At 58.8% G+C, this 23,448-nt stretch overlaps 1 protein-coding gene across 3 annotated transcripts in view; it reads right to left on the bottom strand.

Annotated features, from left to right (window-relative positions):
* Positions 1-6,193: 6,193 nt before the first annotated feature.
* Positions 6,194-23,448, bottom strand: part of Zpr1 (zinc finger protein Zpr1) — a 50,160-nt gene continuing 32,905 nt past the window's right edge. For all 3 annotated transcript variants that reach the window (XM_037216020.1, XM_037216021.1, XM_037216022.1), the window contains exon 11: positions 6,194-6,810. In XM_037216020.1, coding sequence (XP_037071915.1) covers positions 6,697-6,810 — 114 coding nt within the window. In that variant the 3' untranslated portion in view covers positions 6,194-6,696. The remainder of the gene's footprint in view (positions 6,811-23,448) is intronic.

Here is a 23,448-nt window from a genome sequence, read left to right as displayed (position 1 = left end):
CTCTCTATCTCTCTCTCTCTCTCTCTCTCTCTCTCTCTCTCTCTCTCTCTCTCTCTCTCTCTCTCTCTCTCTCTCTCTCCTCTCTCTCTCTCTCTCTCTCTCTCTCTCTCTCTATATATATATATATATATATATATATATATATATTACTGCAAGTTTTGTTGTACGCAAGATGGACTGTACAATAAATCAGCTTTTTGTGCGTTTGTTCGACTGCTCGAATTAAATCCTTCAGTGTTTTTGCTAAATCATAGATCGACTCGCCTTTAGTCATGCATATTAATTAGTTTAAGCTAGCAGACGTTTCAAGGGCGTTCATTCCCCATTCTCCAAGCAATGTAAGACGGTCGGACGGAAGACATTTAAATATGGTAAAATACGAGGCATGCTTTACGAGGCATAATCATTGATTAGCCATCAGTTAGCAGATTATACATTCGAATACCGAGTAAATTACAAAACACTCACAGACACCTATCACTTTTCCAGCTAGTTTAACACCATGGAAAGGCAGAGACATCGAATCACCCTGCCCTCATTGGGTGACTGAACAAGTCCAAAGTAATGCATCACGTAAGTTGTTTGTTTAAGCCCAGCATTCCTTCTCTGACGAATGACAGCCGTGCGATAACGTTCTGGGCATACGCTAGCCGCGTTCATATATTTGCCAACATCAGTGGCAAATGTACACGACTGTCATTTGTTCGTCTGTACGGCGTCCCCTAAAATATTGTTCCGGCTGGTCCATCACGCACCACAAACTTGAACGGTGTAAGCAATTACTCGTATATAATGGCTTTTCGAACAGAGCCATTGACGAAGAGATTGAGTCCACATTGAGTCGACGTAGCCTGAAAACACGACAAGAAACCGGCCGATCGACTTTTTATCGAAATCAAATGTCCCCGTCATATAAGGTGGATGAAAAACTATTGTGGAACATAATCAAGACAAATATCACACTGGCTCACAAAAACACTGAAAGTTACCTGTGTATGTTACCTGTTTATGTTACCTGTATATGTCTCGTAAAGCAGAAAGTTGAAAGTAAGGAGCTAACATCTACTACAAGAGCAGAACGACTAAAAGTCTTCTAATTAAAAGCAATCTAACGGCGGACCAAAGTCAACTAGAGCGCACCAATATAGTGTATGAATTTAAATGCCCTTACGGGGATTGCCGATTCCGCAACCCTACCTATATTGGAATGACCACAAAATCCCCATCACGACGCATGACTATGCACCTGCCGGAGGGAGCGTCAGACCAGCATATGCGCAAGACCCACAACCAAACATTCCTACGCTCTGACCTCACCGAAAACACACTGATTCTAGAATCATGTCTAAACAAACGACGTCTACAAATTGCTGAAGCCATTCTCATCAGAGAAAGAATGCCTGACTTAAGCAACAACTTAAGTTATGCATTACTTTGGATTTGTTCAGTCACCCAATGGCAGCAGGGTGATTCGATGTATTTGCCTTTCCATGGTGTTAAACTGGCTGGAAAAGTGATGTGTGTCTGTTGGTGTTTCGTAATTTGACTCGACATTTGGACGTATAGTCTGCTAACTGATGGTTCATCAATGATTATGTCTCGTAAGGCATGCCTCGTATTTTACCATATTCAAATGTATCCCGTCCGACCGTCTTACATTGCTTTGAGAATGGGCAATGAATGCCCTTGAAATGTTAGCTAGCTTGAACTAATATGCATGACTAAAGGCGAGTTGATGTATGACACCAAAAACAACGAAGGATTTAATTCGAGCAGTCGAACGTACTCACCAGAAAGTGCTCAAGTGTGCGTTTGCCATTGCGTGTAACAAAACTTACAGTAATTATAATTAAAGCATACTGCCTGAGTACACCAATATGTATATATATATATATATATATATATATATATATATATATATATGCCTATATATGTATATATCTTGCTACACAAAGATGCCAGAAACTAAAAAAGACACAACTGTATAATTACATGTAGTTATGCCTACTGCGTGCTACTGACAGTTGATGAGAGATGCAGTCAACCTATAGGTGCCACCTATCGTTGCAGCCTGAATAAGTTGCCTCTTGAATGAATAAAATGTATCCATCCCTGACATGGCACACCTAAGTGCATGCATGCATAATGCAAGCGTACGAGCGAGCGCGAGCCAGCCACAGCGCGAGCGGGCCTAGAAACGTTCATCAAATGCACACGCAGAGAAATCGAAGACGAAAAGCAGGCAGGCAAGCCGCGTGGTGCAGGAAGAGAGACAGAGCAGCGTGGAGGCCGAGATATAGCCGGAGACCAGCACTACCGGAGCCGAGATATAGCTGGAGCCCAGCACTGCCAGAGCTGAGGTACTGAGGTACTAGGAGCCCACCATCGCTAGATCCGAGATACAACCGAAGCCCAGCACCGCCAGCGCCGAGACACAGCCGAAGCCCAGCACTACCGGAGCCAAGACACAGCCGAAGCCCAGCATCGCCAGCGCCGAGACACAGCCGGAGCCCAGCACCGCCTGAGCTGAGACACAGCCGGAGCCCAACACCGCCCGATCCGAGACACAGCCGGAGCCCAGCACCGCCAGAGCTGAGACACAGCCGGAGCCCAGCACTGCCGGAGCTGAGACACAGCCGGGGCCCAGCACTGCCGGAGCTGAGACACAGCCGGAGCCTAGCACTACCGAAGCCGAGATATAGCTGGAGCCCAGCACTGCCAGGGCTGAGGTACAGCTGGAGCCCACCATCGCCAGAGCCGAGATACAGCCGGAGACCAGCACAGCCGGAGCCAAGACACAACTGGCGCCCAGCACTGCCAGAGCCGAGATACAGCCCGGGCCCAGCACCACCGGGGCCGAGATACAGCCGGAACCCAGCACCGCCGAAGCCGAGATACAGTTGAAGCCCAGCACCGACGGAGCCGGAGCTCAGCTGGAGCTCAACACCGCCAGAGCTGAGATACAGCCGGAGCCCAGCACCACCTGAGCCGAGACACAGCCGGAGCCCAGCACTGCCGGAGCTGAGACACAGCCGGAGCCCAGCACTGCTGGAGCTGAGACACAGCCGGAGCCCAGCACCGCCGGAGCTGAGATACAGCCGGATCCCAGCACCGCCGGAGCTGAGACACAGCCGGAGCCCAGCACCGCCGGAGCTGAGACACAGCCGGATCCCAGCACCGCCGGAGCTGAGACACAGCCGGATCCCAGCACAGCCGGAGCTGAGACACAGCCGGATCCCAGCACAGCCGGAGCTGAGATACAGCCGGATCCCAGCACAGCCGGAGCTGAGATACAGCCGGAGCCCAGCACAGCCGGAGCTGAGATACAGCCGGATCCCAGCACAGCCGGAGCTGAGATACAGCCGGAGCTGAGCCAGCCGGATCCAGCACCGCGGAGCTGAGATACAGCCGGAGGCCCAGCACCGCCGGAGCTGAGACACAGCCGGATCCCAGCACAGCCGGAGCTGAGATTCAGCCGGATCCCAGCACAGCCGGAGCTGAGACACAGCCGGAGCCCAGCACTGCTGGAGCTGAGACACAGCCGGATCCCAGCACCGCCGGAGCTGAGACACAGCCGGAGCCCAGCACCGCCGGAGCTGAGACACAGCCGGAGCCCAGCACCGCCGGAGCTGAGACACAGCCGGAGCCCAGCACCGCCGGAGCTGAGACACAGCCGGAGCCCAGCGTCGTCGGGACGAGCGGCGGCCAAAGGAGCGACAGCGTCTTCGGCGCTGACCGAGCCGCGCCAATCCCGAGCGAGCGCACCCCGGGCAGAGGTATCATCCCCGGCGATGAGGCGGGCCGTCCCAGAGGCCCGGCCTGGTCGAGGGGCAGGGGGCGGGGCGGGGGCGGCCAGGCGACAGATCCACAGGTCCGACTGCGGCAGGTGCCCACAACACCAGACATGTTACACCAGCACCTCTTACCCGCCGTTAGCCTGTGACGGGTTACGGAAACCAACTGCGAACAAGCATATATATATATATATATATATATATATATATATATATATATATATATATATATATATATGAGCCCTTCTGGTCTCATTTCTCGTCGGTAGTTGCAGAGAGTGAGAAAATAGTGATGCATCGATATTTCGACATGCCTCCGTTGAAATAATGAACGAGCACTGAATTCAAACCTGTCTGCTGTTCCACATTGGTTGCTCTTCAAACGTATATGCTTGAAAAACAGCTGAGCTCAGTTTTCACAAATTTCCAGCATTCTAAAGATTATACGGAGACTAATTCGGAGACATGAACTCAAATGGCGGTTCCACGACGTCATGCATGTAACTGAGGATACAGATGATAGGATCATGTGGGCATGTGCAAACAAATTCAAGTCACAGACCAAGTCACTAATCACACTCGCAAAACCGGTCATGATGGGCCCTGCACGTTTGAGTATGGTCCGGGGCGGCATCACGGATTTTGAGTTTGAGGGGGCAGGATTTTCAAGGGAGCCTCCTGGTTAAAATGGGACGTCCTTGTAGGGGGGGGGGGGGCTCTTGGGCAGTGTCGTTTTTAAGGGGGAGCGTATCGAGGGCACGTGCCCCCTTATCAAATTGCTACATACATCATATCCAAGTAAATGAATATCCACAATCTAAGAAACAACGGAACAGTGGGTATTATCCAGCAAAGGGGTTCGGTTACCTAGTGTTCCAGAAAAAAACTTCTTCTGATGCATAGAGGAGCCTTCTCATCCAGGACAGCATGCTTTAGATTTACGAATAGGGCCTCCAAAATCAGCCAAAGGGCCTCGTTTTCCCAAAACCGGGCATCCTGCTTCGGAACCGTGGTCAACTAATGTATGAAAAAGGTCTTCTATTCCTGAAATGAGGCCTTCTTAAAATAAAGGGAGCCTCCTTACCCAGAACAGGTGCTCCCTAGTTTGTAACCCAGCATCGCTACCCGGCAAGGGGGTCTCCTCAAAGGGAGTAGCCCACCTTTTTAACTTTTCAGACGCGTACAATTTGATCAGTAATGCCAGTTGTCTTGGAGTGCTTCTGGATCGCTCTGAATTTCGTTTTGAAGTAGAAAAATGAGGTCGCTCCTGCGAGAGCGACCTCATTTGGCTCCCTGCTCACCACTATGAAAGTAATACAATTCATTTGCCTTGCTTTTTCCAACGCGTGTTCTGTAATGTTTGCAACACACTGTCAAAATGTTTGCGTAATAAATGCTATGGAAGCCTGCAACACTGTTTCCACGAAACAATTCACGAACATGAAGCTATTATCCTGCCAGTTCAATGCAACTTTATATTATGGCTCCGATTTCTTCCGTAGACGTTTACCACGGAAGCTCTTTCCAACGCGCACTTTGTCTCCAGGAATGGGAGTATCACATGATCCCTGATGACGCACCGGTTCATAGCATCAACCAGCGCGCTTCTCGGTAGCAGGCCGTTGCCATCCGGTGGGTCAATTACGAACGTCCCTTTTATACGCACCAGTAGAGATGCACGCGGTGGTTGTCATAACGACGGTGGTCGCGACTGCAGGGAAGAACTGTAGTGCTGTTTCAAAGCGTTGACAGCGTAATTGGGCCTCGAAAATGATTGTAATTAATGTCCTTATTATGTATTGACGGTGCTGCAGTGACACTACCTAGTGCTATCATTAGACGTGACTGGTCCTGTGGTTTCACTTGAGTATGTTTTTGAGGTATGCCCCAACAAACAATGAAGCACTGAACAGTGAGCCTACTAATCCGGAGTATGGGCTACCCTATTCCTAAAGGTGGCGTCATCATCCAGACAACGGGCGTCTCCGCACAGACAAATGTCTTTTGAGCCCGATTTTCTTCTCTTCCTCTGCTATGGGCCCCCTTGATCTAAATTTTGGTAATCTACGGGTAGCTACAATGGATGTAGTTTGGGAAAAGAGCCCCCCCCCCCACATAAAGAAATGGGGGTGTAGAAACATACTCTTGCTCCGCCTGCCGGTGGGCAGTGAAAAACTGCTCCCTCTGACCCATCCCCACCTCACTCCCCTCCCCCACCCACATCTAAAGGCAAAGGCCAAGGCAAATACTCGACGACCGCCAAAAAGCCGGCTACTTTTCATGCACGTTACGTTCATATACTAGAAATCGGGCTACAGTGGACGCCTATGCTGCAAAATGCTTTGACACGGGAAGAGAGCTGCAGCCGAATCTTCAACAAAGCAGAATGCCTCCGCATCTCAATCTTATTCATATATTTTATCATCTTATCCTAAAAAATGGTCTCATGTACACTGAACATATCGCATGTAAAAAGCACATCATCCGCTTTCAAATTTTGCACTACATGGAGCGTCTTTCAAAAGCAGAGTGGAACAAAATGCGTCAAATAGCAATGTCACCATACCTTAAACAGGTTGTCCGTCGCTACAAAACCCTATGAGCATAACAACCATCATCAACAGCACAAACACATCAAACCCGACAAGATCAGGGCCAGAGCGCATGACGTCTTTTACCCAACGTGTGTCGCTGCCATCCAGACAGAGCTGGAAGGGTCCGTCCCACCAACCCTCACAAATCCACGACCACATCCATGCAGCCGTCCACATTCCACCGCTCCGGTTTCCCACGCGCCTGCGGTGCCCGAGGCGCGCGCACGAGCGGGCTGCACCCCTCGCCACGGCGGCTCGGAGTCGACGGCGAGCCCGACCAGCCAGGTCCGGCGCGGCCGTCGGCCCCATCACGTGTAGTTGTCCAGCTTCATGTCGTTGATGCCCAGCTCCTCGTTCTGTTCGAAGGTGCGCTCGTAATCTTCGACGCTGAGGCTCGGGTCGGGCTCCGGGGCGGTCACGCTCTGCAACAGCACCAGAGGCGGGGCTACCGGACGGCTCTGCCGTTACGCACTACCGTAGCGGGCGGAGGGAGAGGGGAGGGCGAGGACACACCGCATTATCAGTACCGTCACCGGACCGCTTGAGCGGTTTTATGCCACGCCAGACAATGTGCACGTGTGCTGGTTGGCCGCACATGACCATCCAGCCACCTGAGAAGGTGAGCTTGAATTGCATTCATTGCTCCAGAACGATTGCACAAATGTTGGTACATCTACGAGTGCAGCCATGGGTATTTCAAACACATCTGGATGCGTTAGGTGAATTACGTTGAACTTGGGAAATGTTGCAGGATTAATATTCACCGTGGTCATTTTCAATCCATTTGCAATGCAGGCATAAGAAAAAAGGTGTGTAGTGGCCGTGACTGTTCAGTCCACCACAGAAGGTGCAACACGCATACCAAACCAACCAAACGTAAACAGGGGAGCAGGAGGGCAAAGGACCCAAACTAACCACAAGATTAAGCACCTCCTGGCCGCCTCCCCGCGGCTCCGACGCGATCTAAAGCCAGACGTACGCACCACCAGCAGGGACTCCGGGCAAGCGTATTTGCTCGACAAGCCGACGCGCGGACCCGGGCTGCACCTCCGCCCCGCAGCTGGACAGCAGAGAGACTCGGGTCCGGCTCCGCCCGCCAAGCGCAGACGGCAGACGGCGCGAGTCCGGCCCGGAGTCCGGCTCCGAGTCCGGCCGCAGCCGGCGGCGCGCCTCGGTTCAAGTCGCCCGCCGGCGCCACCGGCCGGCTTTTCTCCGCTGATTAACACCATCTGAATCACGATTACGGCTGCGGGAGGAAGCTGGGGAGCGGCGCTGGCGGCCGGCCAACGCGCCTGGAGATCGGTCCGCCGTGCGATCGCAGCGACCGCAGACCCGAGCCCCTGCTCACGGACGGATCCAGCTCCCCCGCCGGCCGGTGTCTCACCCTCGCTCGTGTGACGTCACCAAGCGTGACGCGACTCGACGCCGCTCACTGACCGAGCTCACGGCTGCGGCCGCCGCGCAACATCGCTCTCCACGCCGCCTTCGCGTCGACGGCTGACGCCCCTCCGGCCGGCGATAGTGCCCACCTCCCCGGAGACTGCGGCAGCGTCAACGCCTCTCGGAGGCAGCGGCTGCGGCCACTCGGCGCCGCCGGAGGCGCCGCTCCCGCGGGGCCGCCGCTGATGCGTTGCCGACGCGACCGACAGCGGCGACGCCGCCGGTGGCGACGCTGAAAAACGGCGTCGCTCGCGGCGCGATGAAGACAAACCGGCGGCCATCCGAGCGAACGCCTCCGGGAGGGCCGGACACGGCGGCCCGTCGGTCGGGGGCGATGCCGGCGGTCGCTCCGAGGGTGTCATCCACCCGGCCGAGAGCCGGCGCATGGCGCGTCAGGCGGGCTTGACGGATGCCGCCGAACCAACGCTAACGTTGGTAAAGCGCCCAACATCTGGTCATTGAGCAGCAGGCACGTGGGCTTGCAATCGCGACCAAGTGTGGGTTATGCACCCGCCCTTAATGGGCAACTGGCAAAATGCCAGGAGCGCCAGGCTGGCACGGGGAGGCCGTGCCACGATGTTACATGGCAAGTGAAGCTATGCAATTAGCCCTGAAGTATCTGGACTTGTCCTTTAAAAAATTCCCTCTTAGCTGGCCTTGCGCCAATGGAACGTCGGAGTCAGCGTCTTTGTACACGCTATACTCCCTGTTTCGCGAGAGCTCCGATCCGAAAGCTATACATGCAAAACTCGGCAGCGCTCTCCAGCGGGCGGATGACACGGCTTCATTGCCGGCAGCTGCGCTCTCTCGCCCTCGCCGGCGCTCCCCGAGGACGGCCGGCGCGTCAGCCGGCCATCAGTGGCTCGCCGCGGCGCGACAGCGTCGGCCTCCCCCGAGGGCGCCGCCGACGCCGGTGCAGCTCGCGCCGCCCGCCGCACAATCGACTGTCCAACGACCCACTCGCACCTCAACTTCAGACGTCATTGTGACGCCGACGAGACGCGAGTAAGTGGCCGACACAAGTTGGACGCGCGCGTCATCTGGGAGCCGCCGTGCCCCCGGGGGACGACCTGGCGCGCGCCGGCCGGGCAAAAAACCGCGCGCCACAATGCCGCCGCAAATTGAAAGCAATCGCAGGCGCAATGGAGGCGGCCGTCGAGCGGGCGCGGCGAGCGAACGCAATAAGCCGGCCCCTTTCAAAGGCGCAGCCCGAAAACAGAGACGATCGAGGCGCGGCGTCAGCGCCTCGCGCGCCCCGCCGCCGCCCAGATGGCCTGTTTTCCGACCGGGTGCGCCGCGGCTGCCAGCGGCGCCGGCTCCCGGCGGGGGTGCGGCGATCGTCCGCGCTCCGGGCTCGGTGCGGTCAAGGCCGCGCTCAAGGGCGAGACCGGACGACGGGTCTCAGACGAGGCGTATTTCAGTCACGGGGCGGCGGCGCGCCGACAGCCACCGCATGAAAAGAGCGCACGCGAGGCACGCCCCGCGGCAGTCCGCAGTCAGCAGTTATAGGAACGTCGATAACGACGAGAGGCGCGGTGCCCGACCCACAGGCTGGCGCGTGGCGGCACAGCAGCACGCATCTGATAGGTGTGTGAGTGTTCCCACGTTCGGAAGGCATGAGAACACATATCGAGCTCGCCTATCCGTGAGATACTAATGCCAGCCAAAAAGAAGCCCGACAGCCAGACATCGAAGACACTAGAGTCGCGTCGAAGCTGGTGTATTTGCAACTCTGTAAGGGTTAAGACTTCACACCATACGATTTTATGAGCCATCATCACGTGCACGATCGACAATAGCTCGTACATTGAGCTATGCCGGACGCTTGACAATTTGTTAAGCACCAATAGAAAGTGCGGCTTGGATAACGCTCGGTAATTCGAGACAGGCTTGGGATATATCGTTGCTGTTATAACAATACCACATACCTGGATCCCTCGTCTAGCAAACTACCCTCCTAAACATACCACAGCTTAACTGAAAGGAGCAAAACCGAGCAAAACAGAACAGCAGAGCTTTTGAGAGCAATCCGAGAATGACAGAACATGAAAAAGTAAAGTTCGCCCCAGTGATCCTATAATTTCCCCTTGTTTAGATTTGCTGAAAATTTCAAAATTCTGAAAATAACAGCAAGCCCACTTCGTCACCTTGCAAATTACGCCGCTCGTCGCAACATGGCTTACCAACCAACCGGCCACTCGAATTCACGGCTCGGATATTCTGAGTAATGGCAGTACGAACAGACCTCAACACATGCGCCGCCCATCGGCCATTTAACGGACACCGCCTACCACTGTGTCACGTTACTGTCACCGATGGCATGTGTCAGGCAAAACACAAAACACATTAACTGTAGAAGAAACAACCCCAGGCTAACCGCCTCCAATATCAGGAAATAACGCGTCGGTAGTGCAAGATTATGCAGATATATTTATGTCCTACAGCCTGGTCGCTCAGAGCAAAACCGCATCGCTTAGTCTCTGTATACTCTACCACTCAGCCATCCCTGTTCAAACCTCACACAACTTTAACACATTTCCCTGCAGCTTCTGGTTGGGGTGCAGGCTGCTGTTGGCCGACCTCACGGGCATTGGCACCACCAGTCAGAAACTCGCCAGCTCACCAGCCAGAAACGCCGCCAGCTCACCAGTCAGAAACCCGCCAGCTCACCAGTCAGAACCCGCCAGCTCACGCACCAGAAACCCGCCAGCTCACCAGCCAGAAACGCCGCCTCACCGCCAAAACCCCGCCAGCTCACCAGTCAGAGACGCCGCCCTCACCATCCAGAACCCGCCAGCTCACCAGCCAGAAACCCGCCAGCTCACCAGCCAGAAACGCCGCCGGTTCACCGGCCAGAAACCCCGCCAGCTCACCAGTCAGAGACGCCGCCAGCTCACCAGCCAGAAACGCCGCCAGCTCACCAGCCAGAAACGCCGCCAGCTCACCAGCCAGAAACGCCGCCAGCTCACCTCAGAAACGCCGCCAGCTCACCAGCCAGAAACGCCGCCAGCTCACCAGCCAGAAACCCACCAATTCACCGGCCAGAACTCCCCCCCCCCCCCCGCTCACCAGCCAGAAACCCGCCCTCACCACCAAAACGCCGGAAGTTCACCAGCGACTGCCTTTATCTAGGGCTCTGACGCGACCATGACGCTAACGATAACTGGACATCTACACTGCTACAGCGCGCTAGGTTTCAACGCGGAGCCATCTCTTTCGCGAGGCGCAATGCCTATTCAATCAAAGACAGAACTGCCCCCGGTTCTGAACAGCGGTCGCTGAAAATGTCCTAAGAGACCTCGCCAGCTTCGCAAGTAAAAGGGGAGATAACTTGGCGGTATCGAGTTTGCCTCGCGCCTTCGTGATGGCGCAGTTTAAAAGGCGTGCGGTCCTGTAACGCGAGCCTATAGTGCCCGGAGGGCACGCGGCCGTGGGTCGGACATATCAGGAGGCGGCAGACAGCGGTGCTCACTAACGTAACCAATACAGCGGCCTCGATCATCACACGGCCCGTGGGTGGGACATATCAGGGGGCGGCAAACAGCGGTGCTCTCTAACGTGACCAATACAGCGGCCTCGATCATCACACGGCCGGCGAGGAGGACCATCCCTGGAGACCTGCAAGCCACACGGCACAAAGTTCACACGAAGCCGCCCCGGTTGCATTAGCCGCGCGCCCGCACCCACACGCGGGAAGCCGCGGCGCTGCAGCGAACCGGATGCCGTACTTATGTAACGCGACAGCCTCATATTGCGCTAGCAAAGCGGCGTTGTTGACACAATCACGGCTCGCGGCGGTGGACGCGGCGTCGCGCTTAACTTGGTGTCTCGCCCTCAGCCGGCGGGCCCCGAGTGCACACAATGTCGGCACTGGGGTCGCTCCGGCAAGTCACGGACGGAGCCGGTGGACGGCCGACGCCGGGGCCGAGTCGCCTCGAGCGGCAGCAGCTCACGGACGTCAGGTCTGGGTCAGAAAATGTGTCCTAAGGAACCGGTGCCCAGCCACAGTGATTTGGGTGAGACGCTGCAAGCCGCTCAGGCCGTGCGGCACTTGTGGCAATTTGTTGTCCACGCTGCTAACAAAATGACTATAAGTAGATCTAACCTTGGATGGCAATTAAATTTGAAAGAACACCTTCATTCATGAAGCTTCCGGTCCACCCGCGATCGGACCTCAAACGTCAGCTAGCGAACTGCACCTGAGCTTTCACAATGAAAGGAATGTTCATTCCCGCGAAGAACTGGTGACGTCACTGACGTCACTACACGGTGGCGGAAAGGGAACACACCGGTGATACCTGGCTGCAGACGGACGTCCTACTCTCTCGGACAGTAACATCATGGAGCTTAGGGTAGGCTCGCCCGACTGCCTCCGAAGCCGCAGGCCAGCAGGCCAGAGGTTGAGGTCGTGACCCAGTTCCAGTCGACGGTTGGGGTAGGGGGCGGGGTCATGGCCCAGTTCTCGTCGGTTGCTGGGTGTCACCAGGGGCGGCGGTGTCAGCCGGCGGCGGCGACCCCCACCGCGCTGTGACCAATGGTGTCACACGACTAACGACGGCCGCACTGCCGCCCCCGGCCGACGGGGGCAACCGGGACGGGGGGGGGGGGGGGCAGAGGGACGCCGGCCCTGTCTTTGTCCGACACCAGCTCGCCAAGCCCGGCCACCACCGGTCCGATAGAGAAATCCATCGGTAGAACATAGATGACGCAGTGCGGCAGCGCGGGTGCCAACTGCGGCACGATATTGTTTTACTAATGCAGGGCGTAGCGGCAATTACAACGGGCCGGCGTCGGCGCCGAGGTGCGGCAGCCATGCGTCGGCGCCGAAGACCACCACAAATACGACGGCACCCAGGACGCCCCGTCCACACCGGCGTCCGCCATCCCGGGGCTTCCCCTCCCCCGTGCGGGTGCCGTGCCGCGCGCAGACGGCGCAAAGAGGGTTCGTCGGCTTCCGGTAACACCCCCTTGTTAGGGGGCCACCTGAGCGCGGGCTTGCAATACATGTTTTGTTAGCTGTTTGATCAGACGCCGTTGAGTGGTGCATTTAAATTGTTTCAAGTCGCTCTTCGCGATGAGTTATCCACATAAATACCAGGCGCTTGAGCGGGCGGGGCCAGGCATACACTTCAGCCAATCTTTTTGTCAATACCATTACCCGTACTTTCCTCCGCCAAACCGTTTGGTTCCGTGCCGACACGATGCCGAGCCGTCGACAACTGGGCTACGTTTCGATCCGAGTCGTGCAGCCTTTTCGCAGTTACCAACTTTCTCGCGTCCCATTTAAATTGAAACGCTACATTTCGCTCGTACCGTAACGCCGCCGGTAAATCAGGCCTTATCGGACGCCGTGCATGCGACTGACTTACAATTTATGCCGCGCAACTTCTGAGGAGTTGCGCATCTTGTTCGTGGAAATTGAACGCTGCTGCGAAAGTGGCTGCAAAGACACAAACTCGCAGGCAGTGCGACGGCCGTGAAGGGCTCAGCCATGCTGGCCTGCTCGAGTGGACCACTCTGTTATACTCTCGACTGCCACCAGCTGCCACATACTGTCCACTGCTGTTAACTGTACCTGCTGTCAACTGCCACCAGCTGCTACCTGCTCGGCCTAAGGCACGACTCGGAGTCAACATCATCCTCCTCGTGGAAAGAAATTGGACACTCAGGTCACATGTCAACAGCCAAACCAGCTAAGACTATCCACGAAGAGGCCCACCATTCCCTTGCTGAGGACGCTCGGCCGCAACGTCGCAGATGCCAGTGGCTTCGCCGACCGTGCGGGGTACCGCGGCCGGCACGGAGCATCGAGTCCTGCGACTCTCGATCACGGCACCCCGAGCTGGCGCCGACCATGCGGGGTACTGCGGCCGGCACGGAGCATCGAGTCCTGCGACTCTCGATCACGGCACCCCGAGCTGGCGCCTGAACGCGTCACGACACGGACCTCGGCGTCCTCCGACGCCAAGTCGATTTGTTTCCGAGTGACACCCAGACCATCCCAAAATGTCACTCCAAAGGCATCGGGGACACTCGAACGGACAGCAAGTTGCTCAAACCCTAATATAACAGGCCATGAGACATTTCGATGCAATATCGAACGACAGGAGATGAGGACCCGGCACGCACTGCATCAAGAGCCGCGGTCACACATGCAACGCGTCTTAAAATTACATATAACGTACTTAAATACCCAAACTATAGTCAAAGCGCTGATACCAGAGCATGATGACTGCGTCGTACCACACTAGGGCGTTCGATTTCGTCGATTTGGGACTGGGACACTGCAATACTGTCGCGCTCACCAATAGCACGCCATCGATAACCATATGGTGCAAATGGAGCTATGGTACATATCAGGTGCGAATTACATTAACGATTAACTGTGTGTCACGCAACGAGGGTCACAACAGAAGTGCAGCAATTAGTCTGCCCACGCGATGTGGTCAGGCAATTGCTGGCGTGGGTTGTGTTTTCGTCACGTCCTGTTCACTATGTCATGCCTAGGTGTCGCCCACGAAACATGCCTCACGTACGCATGACACTGGGCATCTGTTCCGACGGCCTCGCACGTCCTTGCCTGAAAACCGCTGCCGAGCTCTCTCCAGGGTGTCTTACCTATTTCGCTTCCCAGCATGAAGCGGCAGCACATCCCACGGGGAGATTTGCGTCTGAAGTGCAGTGTGCGCTGTGTAATCAGGTCATAAATACAACTGGACGCGCGACGTGACGGCACATCTAACACGAAGATCCGCACCTCAGCTGCAGCGTGCGCTGTGTAAGCCGGGGTTATCGAAGCCGATTTATGCAACGGCACGACCCAACCCACTTCATGCCCACCTTTCCATCTCTCTACTACCGACCCCTCTTTGCTCACATCTCTCCACGACCCGTGTCTTCTCCAGTCCACCTGCCCGGCTCCCCATCCCTCCCCCCCCCCCCCTCCCGCGGCGACCGCGGCCGGCCGCCGGCCGCGGTCGCCGCGCTGGCCGCCGACACGTCGAGCCGACGCGCGGCTCCGTGATGAACGGCGCGGGCCGCGCCGCCCCGCCGCCGAGCGCGGGAAATATCGCACTCGCAAATGGCCGCCGGCCGTTCTCATGAGTAATTAATAGCCGAGACGCACAGGCCTGGCTGGCGTCCGTCCCGATCACCGCCTGGGCGCCGGCCGGACAGCGTCGGCGGCCGGTCAGCGGCGCCGGCGCCGCCGCCGCGGGGCGCCGCACCAGGTACGGCGCGGCTCGGCCAAAGCCGCGACGACTTACGAGGCCATCTCGGCGCGGCGCCACTCATCACGGCGCGGCAGCATAATCAGCGGACTCATCAGGCGGACCGGCCGCGCCCGCCTCCCATCAGCAGTATTTCACTGTCGGCCAGATACGCCCGCCGGCTCGGGCCACGTCGGGCGCCGAGTGCGCGAGTTGGCCGCAAGTTGTGCAGTGGAGCCGGGACGAGGCCGGCGGCGGCTGGACGCCGGGCCCGCCGGACGTGCGGCGAATACCCGGCCCGCTCCGGCATCATCCGCCATGACGGATGGCCGATGTGATTCGGTGTTCATCTGCGCTGGCCGGCCTGCGGCGCTGATACTTTGTAATTGGATGTTCGGAGAAGCGCTTCGTGCGGCAACTTATGCCGGATTTGAGGACGGACGCCCCCAGTCGCGAATAATGTCGGTGGTTCGGCAGACTGGAGGAAAGAGGCAGCTAATCTGACCGGCAGGGCCAGTTCACAAGCTATTACTGACATTTGTCTGGGTGTTGTCGACATACTGCCGAGCGCCTCGCTGTCTGGTACATTATTTACCGCTTTTGTTTCTGGAATCTGTGACGTCGTGACGTCTGTCGCGCACTGTGACAAAGTGTTTTGAAGAGCAAAGTCATCCGACGGAAGATGCCCTGATGAAGACGCCCTCCCTGACAGTGGCCACCTGGCATACCCGGTATAGCCCCGGCGGACCCCTGGTCCAGCGCCGGCGGACTCCGGTCCATCCCCGGCGGACTCCGGTCCAGCCCTGGCGGGCCCCGGTCCGCCACTAATTGGAGGCAGTGACGGGCCCGATCGGCCGCGGTGCGCCTCTTTTTCCGCGAAAGTGAGCCCACAACTCGACGTCGAACGCCCATTCGGAGACGTAAAGTTACGATTGGGCGGAAGCGGCGGTGATTTTTTGCCGGGCCTGGGCAGGCGGCGGCGGGTTTAGTGGCGGTGCCGCGCTCCGAGCCGCCGAGATAGCCGCCTTGATCGCAGATAAACCGGTTGGAACGGCGCCGCAGTATAACACAGCCGGCCGGTCCGTTTGGCGGCCGCTCGGCCGTCGCGGCCGTGGAGATGCGCCTTCTGGGCACGTCCACCGTACATGCCCGCGCTGAAATCAGGCCGGGCTCGGTGCGCAGTCAGGACAGGAATGGAACGCCGACGCCGAGCGGTCAGAAGACGTATCCGAAGCCCTTGCAACTATCACAATTAATCTTTTAAGCCCGGCATCCTTCTGTCCGGCTTCCGTAACTTAAAAAATCGGTAAGGCTATTTTTTGCTAAAAACTGTTATAAAGGTGTGCCACAGGATTTCCATTTGGTAAATTGCAACGAAAAACAAAAAAAAGCGAGCCTGCCCGGAAATAGCCAAAATGCATGGGCCAAGCACGCATGCTCGACAATGTTTGCATGAACATTGAGATATCGTGATAGGCGCGAACTGAACCAACTTGTATATTCCATTACGTCTTAACCTCACTTTTCCAAACATGCAACACCACATCCTCAACATTCGCTGTTGCCTTCGGCTTTGTGCGTGCGGCATTACGTGACAACACATCCGACCTGAAGCTTCATTTGACCCGTCCGGTGCGCGCTGAGCAGAGCTGCGCCACAACAGCCGCCTCGTGCGGCGCTTTTTCAGCAAAGCCGCACCTCCAGCCGCGACCTCTGCTGGAGGCGTCAATCTGTCGAGATCGCGTCGTAAGCGGACGTCCGAGGCGCGGCGGCCTGGGGCCGGCCCGGTTACGACGCGGCGCGCCGGCTCGGTTACGACACGGCGCGGCGGTCGCGGGCGGGCCCGGTTACGACGCGGCGCGTCCGCCGGCCGCGCCGCGCGCAGCGGGGACCCGGTCGTGGCGACCTGGCGCGGGGCGGAACACGCGCCGCCGGCCGCGGCACACACAAAACAGCGGAGAATGGGCGGCCTTGACGGACCGTGGCTCTCTTCGTCGGCGGTTAGTGCCAGCGCTCGGGCACTGTGTGGTCATTTCACGGCCTGCAGGCGGGTCAGAGGATCCCACGCGAACAGTGCACGAGGAAAATGAAAAAGGCCTCACGTCACGAAAGGCTCACTAGACACCTTCAAGGTACGTTACTCGATCATTTCAAGTTAACTACCCGGACAAAGAGACCGCTTGTTCTGTAATGGCTTGAACAGCATTCAAGAAAATTCAGGAGCGCGATCAACATCAATCAACGCTAAACTTTTCTTTGGTATGGTTCCGTGAAACTCTTCCAACGACGGCTGTCATGAAGCCGCCCTCCAGGAGGAGCATCGTGACTGTACCCTCCCCCCCCCCCCCCTCTCCCAGTCCCTTATTCGTCGGTTCAGATGCTCGGAATTCAAAAAAGAAGATTCAAAATTCAGCATTCGAAGGTTCAAGATTCAGTTGGCAATGTGTAGGGCGGCAAAGAGGAACCTTTCGAAAAGTATCCCTACATCTAAGTTGGTGTCGGCCCCTCTAGGTCTGCTACGCAGCATCTTGTTCATACATCGCTGTGCGAGGGTACTTGATGTGCGGCCTGCCGCGACCTTGTGTGACACGATAAACCCATCTCAGTTCTACTTCAATGACGCGGTGAGGCTAGATTATCCAATTGTGTTCGGAAGTCTGAAATGTCAGGTCAAGGCCTACACCACAAGCTATCTTTACCTGCTGTGTACTACGCATCATAGCATGGTTATCAAGCAATTGCGCATGGCACTAAGTATTAGCGGCTTTATCTCAGTAGAGCTAGGCCTAATTGTATTCTGCGTTATTCCACTGAAGCTTTAGCGAAGAGTGGTCTAAACACCTTGCGAGTCCATGACTAATGCGCTTTTTTCGATGGTTGCTACCACGGCCAACACTACAACATTAAGGGTGGACATCACGTGAGTGTACGATTCCCCCCTTTGACGGCACGGGTCTCTGCATGACTGGGTCATCGACCTCACCCAAATATCTACCAAACGACATACCCCGCCGGCGCGCTGATCGCATGAGTCGCCGCACCATCCGTGTCCAGAGCAGTCCGATATCTACTGGCCTACCCAGCGTATCGACTGATTCCACGCGTCCCGCCAACCTGCTTCCTTTCTTTCGGTGTGAGCACGCCGTCAAATTAGCCCCGAGCTCCCCCGGCATGCTTTCGGTCGGAACTGTTCTCGGCAGCGTCGGGCCACTATTGACCACCATGTCACCATTGACGCCATCCCCGGAAACCATCCACCGCACTCTGAGCAGCGCGCCACACTCGTCGACTGCGACGGGCATGACGCAGGTGGCGCCACCTCCGCGCTCGCCACCTCCCCGTTTAAACCAGCCAGAAAACGAGGCAGCGCTCTCCACTGGCCGGCCAGGCGCCGCGTGTGGTCCAGGCCGATCTCCGCTGTCGCCATCAAAAGCCGCCCCAAACGCCCTCGAGCGCCGCGTCCGTCACCGCGTCCGCTGCCCGACCCGGCTCAGCTGCGGCCGCGATCCCGACGACGCGACATCCCCAGCCGGCGTCGGCCGCCGGCAAAACTTTCGGCCCGGTGTCGGCCGGCCGCCGCAGCTGAGCGTCCGAGCGCACCTGCGCCCCGGCCGGAGGGTCCGCCCCGGCCGGAGGGTCCGCCTCGGCCGGACGGTCAGCCGGGTCCGCCCCGCCTGGAGGGTCCGCCTCGGCCGGACGGTCAGCCGGGTCCGCCCCGCCTGGAGGGTCCGCCCCGGCCGGAGGGTCCGCCTCGGCCGGAGGGTCCGCCTCGGCCGGACGGTCAGCCGGGTCCGCCCCGTCCGGACGGTCAGCCGGGTCCGCCCCGCCTAGAGGGTCCGCCCCGGCCGGAGGGTCCGCCTCGGCCGGAGGGTCCGCCCCGGTTGGACGGTCAGCCGGGTCCGCCCCGTCCGGACGGTCAGCCGGGTCCGCCCCGGCCGGAGGGTCCGCCTCGGCCGGAGGGTCAGCCGGGTCCGCCCCGCCTGGAGGGTCCGCCCCGGCCGGAGGGTCCGCCTCGGCCGGAGGGTCCGCCCCGGTCGGACGGTCAGCCGGGTCCGCCCCGTCCGGACGGTCAGCCGGGTCCGCCCCGGCCGGAGGGTCCGCCCCGGTCGGACGGTCAGCCGGGTCCGCCCCGTCCGGAGGGTCCGCCCCGGCAGGCCAGCGCCCCTGCTCTAGACAGGAGCTGCTCGCGACGGCGCCGGCCGCCGGTTCCCGGACCCACCGAGCCGTTCGGCCCTGCTGCCGGCGGACCGGAGGCACGTGGAGACAGGCGCCGATCCAGAGGGCGGACGCGCAGTGCTGCGGTGGGTGGGGGTAGGGGTGGGAGGGGGAGGATTCCACGGCGCCGACGCACAGCATCCGGCGCGGATGACAGACGGTGACGGGATAACACGCGGCTCACCACCCACTGACGTCAGATTGGACGCAGCCCACGCCTGGCTGACGCCCACTTTGCGACGTGCGATGGTTTCTCTGAACGAGGCAAAGTAAAGGCCATACACTGTGTGTGCTAATGCTCTAGTGCAATCTCCTGTACGAGTGAAGGGAGTTACCGTTGAGATGTGACATAGGGATCCGTCGTCAGTCAGCCGTACATCCGAGCTGACATGTGAAACCCAACCCAACGCCGTACTGCTTGCGGCCAGGTCGGGACCCAAACATATCGCGCGACCCGAGGACCAGTTCACTTTTGTATGAGAGGGAGAGGTCGACGGGGGAGTAGGGCGCACCGAACACACGATGCGTCTGCTCTCCACCTCGGAGCGGGCATCACGCCACATCGCGGACAGGCGGGGATATCAGTATGTAGCAAAACGGGACAGCACTCCCACCCGGGCCGCGCTCCATCGCTCGGAACGGGGGTCGGACGGCGGAGCAGCAGATGTGAATGGAGGGACGGTACTGTGCCCACTGTGCCCAATGGAGGGACACTGTGCCCAATGCAGGGACGGTAGACGAGGGTACACAGCTGCCCCCTGCCCAGCCAGGGAAGGAGGCAGTGGAAAATGCCTCTTCGCTCCCCAGGGAGAGGACGGGAGACCACAGACGGCTCCACTTCCCGGCACAGTCCAAGGTCAGCACCACACCGGGAGCGGGGATGACGCGCCGTTTCCGACCATTGATCCCGGCCGGTTCATAAGCCGCCGCGCTCGTCAGCGGTGGCGCCAAAGTTGGCCGCTGCCGGCCGACTCCGGGCCGACCTCCCAGCCGTGTCAATGGCCGCTGACCGTGGTGTGGCGTCCCCTCAGCCGGCCGACTCCGGCCGCCGCCGCCTCCGTCCCCTCAGCCTCAGCCCGGCTCGTGCCGTCGCCGCCTACGTCCCCTCAGCCGGCCGGCTCCGTGCCGTCGCCACCTCCGTCCGCGCTGGTCAACGGCGCCGACATGATAAGGTTCACAAGATACACCGCCTTGCGGTAACGGATCGAGTGTTTGCGTTGCACCTGCAGGTACTTGATAATGCAGTAACGAGCACATGGGCAATCTCCCACCAGTTGTAACGGATCTATGAGGCCAAGCAATATGCTGGGAATGGGTTTATGAGAATAACATACTGGGGCAGAACTGAGACAGATACGAGCTGTCAACGTTGCAGCTACGATGGCGTTCTCCAACACGTCAATCACGCTGCGGTACGGACAAATACACCAGGTGCCAGCCTGAGAAGGCGTGTTCCGCGTGTCTACTGCTGGTCACCAACCCTGAGGCTAAAACGCGGCTCTTAACATTGATCCATCACCGGAGCGCATTCACAGTCGCTCGGATCTGGGCGCCGGTGCCGGTCCCAACGGCGCGCTGCTCCTGACCAATGGCCGTCAGCGGCCGCATCGCTCCGGCGATCGATCCGTCGAGGGCTCGGTGAACACCTCGGCCCTCGAAGTTCGCCACTAGACAGCCAGAGTGCCATTGAGCCGCCTGTATCAGCCGGTGATCACTGTCGAAAGGACCTTCTCCGGCACGTGCTCGCAGGTCGGAAGCACTGCGAGCTCTCGCATGGTCGCGTCTAGCTCGTATGCTCTGTCGACCTGCATCTGTCGCATGCTCTGTCGCATGCTCTGTCGCATGCTCTGTCGCATGCCCTGTCGATGCTGTCATCAACCGGCACCGAGGGGACGGGCCCACCTCGTCCGAGGCTCACGTCACTTGACGGGAGCCTGAGCGCCAGTCGCATCAATTTAGCCCTGTTTTAGATGAAAATCCATGTGAGCGAATGGCAGCCACCATTTTGTACAAAGGCACACCCCGCACGGCCCGCACACGGCAGCTGCCGTCACAAACCTTAGGCCATGAACATCTGCTCTGCACGCTGAAGCACTCGCATTTCGCAACGCCCGAGCCTTGCCAACTGGATGTCCACGGCGATCACTTGCCCCCGACAGCTGGACTGCACCGCCAGACACAGCGCCGCTTCTGGGAGTTGGACTGCACCGCCGTACATGGCGCCCGTGGACGCTCAGTCTCAGACTGCGTGCCTGAAGACCAGCTCGGGCGGGTCTGGAGGGGCGCCCTAGCCTAGTCTAGTCGGGTCTAGCCGGGTCTAGTCGGATCTAACCCAGGTCTTTTCGGGCCAAGAGGGGCGCCTCCGCGCGTGGCGCCGCTGGGGGGGGGGGGGGGTCCGAGCCCGCGACCGGCTCCGCCATCAACGCGGCACTCGGACAGACAGTTCGGTGCAGTCCGTGTGAAAACCGCTGTCGTGTGCTGACCTGTCAAGAGGCGCTCCAGAATGTGAACGTGGGGGCGACTCAACTTTAGCTTTGCTGACACTTCAGGCAACGGAAAGCGTTCTGAGGCTAATTAGCCATAAGCCGTACAAAAGAAGTGAAATGCTCCTCCTTTGGCGTAGTTGGAAGCTGCCTTCGCGCGTCGCAAACCAGAAATTGTTCCAAAAAGGGCATTCCTCTGATGATGATGGACAGGTAGCAAATAAATACCAACTGCAAACACGGCCCACTGACGTAATCTGACGTCTTCTGGCACCGACGGGAGACGAGGCCTGCCTGACCTGACGCGTCAGCTGGCGAGCCGAGCCGGACGGGCGCCGAGCGGGCGCCGAAGGCGGCGGTGGCGGCTCCAGGCCTTCCGTTTCCGGGCCTCCTTCCAGCCAATATCTGCCTGGCGGCGGGCCCTCCAGTCATCCACCTCCCGAGGCCGCGGCGCCGGCCGCCCGCGAAACGGAGCCCCTCCGGCGGGCGGCCGGACGTCCGCCGCCGAGGGCCTGTCAAATTAGGGGTGCCTCCGCACGTGGCGCCGCTGGAGGAGCCCGTGACCGGCTCCGCCGTCGACGCGGCACTCGGACAGACGCGTCGGCGGCTGCACGACCTCGCAGCGAACAGGCCGCGCCGAGGCTCGGCTTCAGGACGAGCTGCGACGGGCGGGCCCAGTCGAGCCACTGGGAGTGCAAGTCAGGTGTCCTGGGTGGGGACCACGTCTCCTGGTCTGCACCGCCACTCCCATGTGACGTTGATGGCCATGCACAGCTGACGGCAGCGGCATAAGCGCGGCGCGGGCCGAGGCTTCTCCAGCGTTGGTGTTCTGGCCGCGTCAGGCGCCCGTTGCTGCTGTCATCAGCACGAGGCAGCCGGCAAACGTGACCAGCGTGAGCCCAACACAGGACAGCACTGAGCGGTGCACGGCGCCAGCCATGTCACAGACAAGTCCCAAGAATGCCAGGCGCGCGGGCGCCCAACGACATGCGGCAGTCCAAAACAGGAGGAACCGGCCGGTTCAAGTGAGCTGCGTCATCGCAAGCCACATCTACAAAATGCCGGGTGGCAGGAGTCATGTGAACCTTTGATAACTGCTTGAGTAGATGCGGGAAGGATCAGACCTGAGAATGTTGGAAGATTCGCGTCCATGAGTACCCCAACAATCGGATCGAAGCTACCCAGAACGCGTCGCCAGAGAAGTCACTCAAAGAACCAGACCCAACAACGGGGAGGCGACTGGCAAACGCACATCTCCTTCAACCGTCTACTCCGCCAATCAGCCTCCCGCAGCCAATCTCCTCGCATGGGGGCTTAGCGTCCGACTGGTCGCCTCATTACAGCGAGGTCAGCTCGCGGAAGCAGCCTGAGCGCGCGGCTAACAAGGCGCCGCCGTCCGGCCACAACAACATGGCGTGCCGGACGGCCGTCACCCGGCGCCGCTCATCACCCGTCCTCCGGCCGCTGTTGCCACGCTGACGCGCCGAACAGTGCGGGCGGACACGGCCGATCCACACGAGACCGATGGCCGCCGCCGGCTCGGGCCAGGCTCTCACCCAGCCGCTTTCCACTTGGGACGACAGGCAGCACGCGGCGCCTGTGATGGATGGTCCTCGCGCCGCGAGACAGACGCTGGTGACGCGGCGGAGCCGGCCAGTCCGCTCGCGTCAGCCAGGCTCGTCACTGCCGAGCGGTGTGCCAGTGACCACGGCCG

The sequence above is a fragment of the Pollicipes pollicipes genome, unplaced genomic scaffold (genome assembly GCF_011947565.3).
Source record: "Pollicipes pollicipes isolate AB1234 unplaced genomic scaffold, Ppol_2.1 Scaffold_4002;HRSCAF=4701_pilon_pilon_pilon, whole genome shotgun sequence".
NCBI lineage: Eukaryota > Metazoa > Arthropoda > Thecostraca > Pollicipedomorpha > Pollicipedidae > Pollicipes > Pollicipes pollicipes.
The sequence above is the reverse complement of the archived record's forward strand: the minus strand, read 5'-3'. Positions and strand labels throughout refer to the sequence as shown.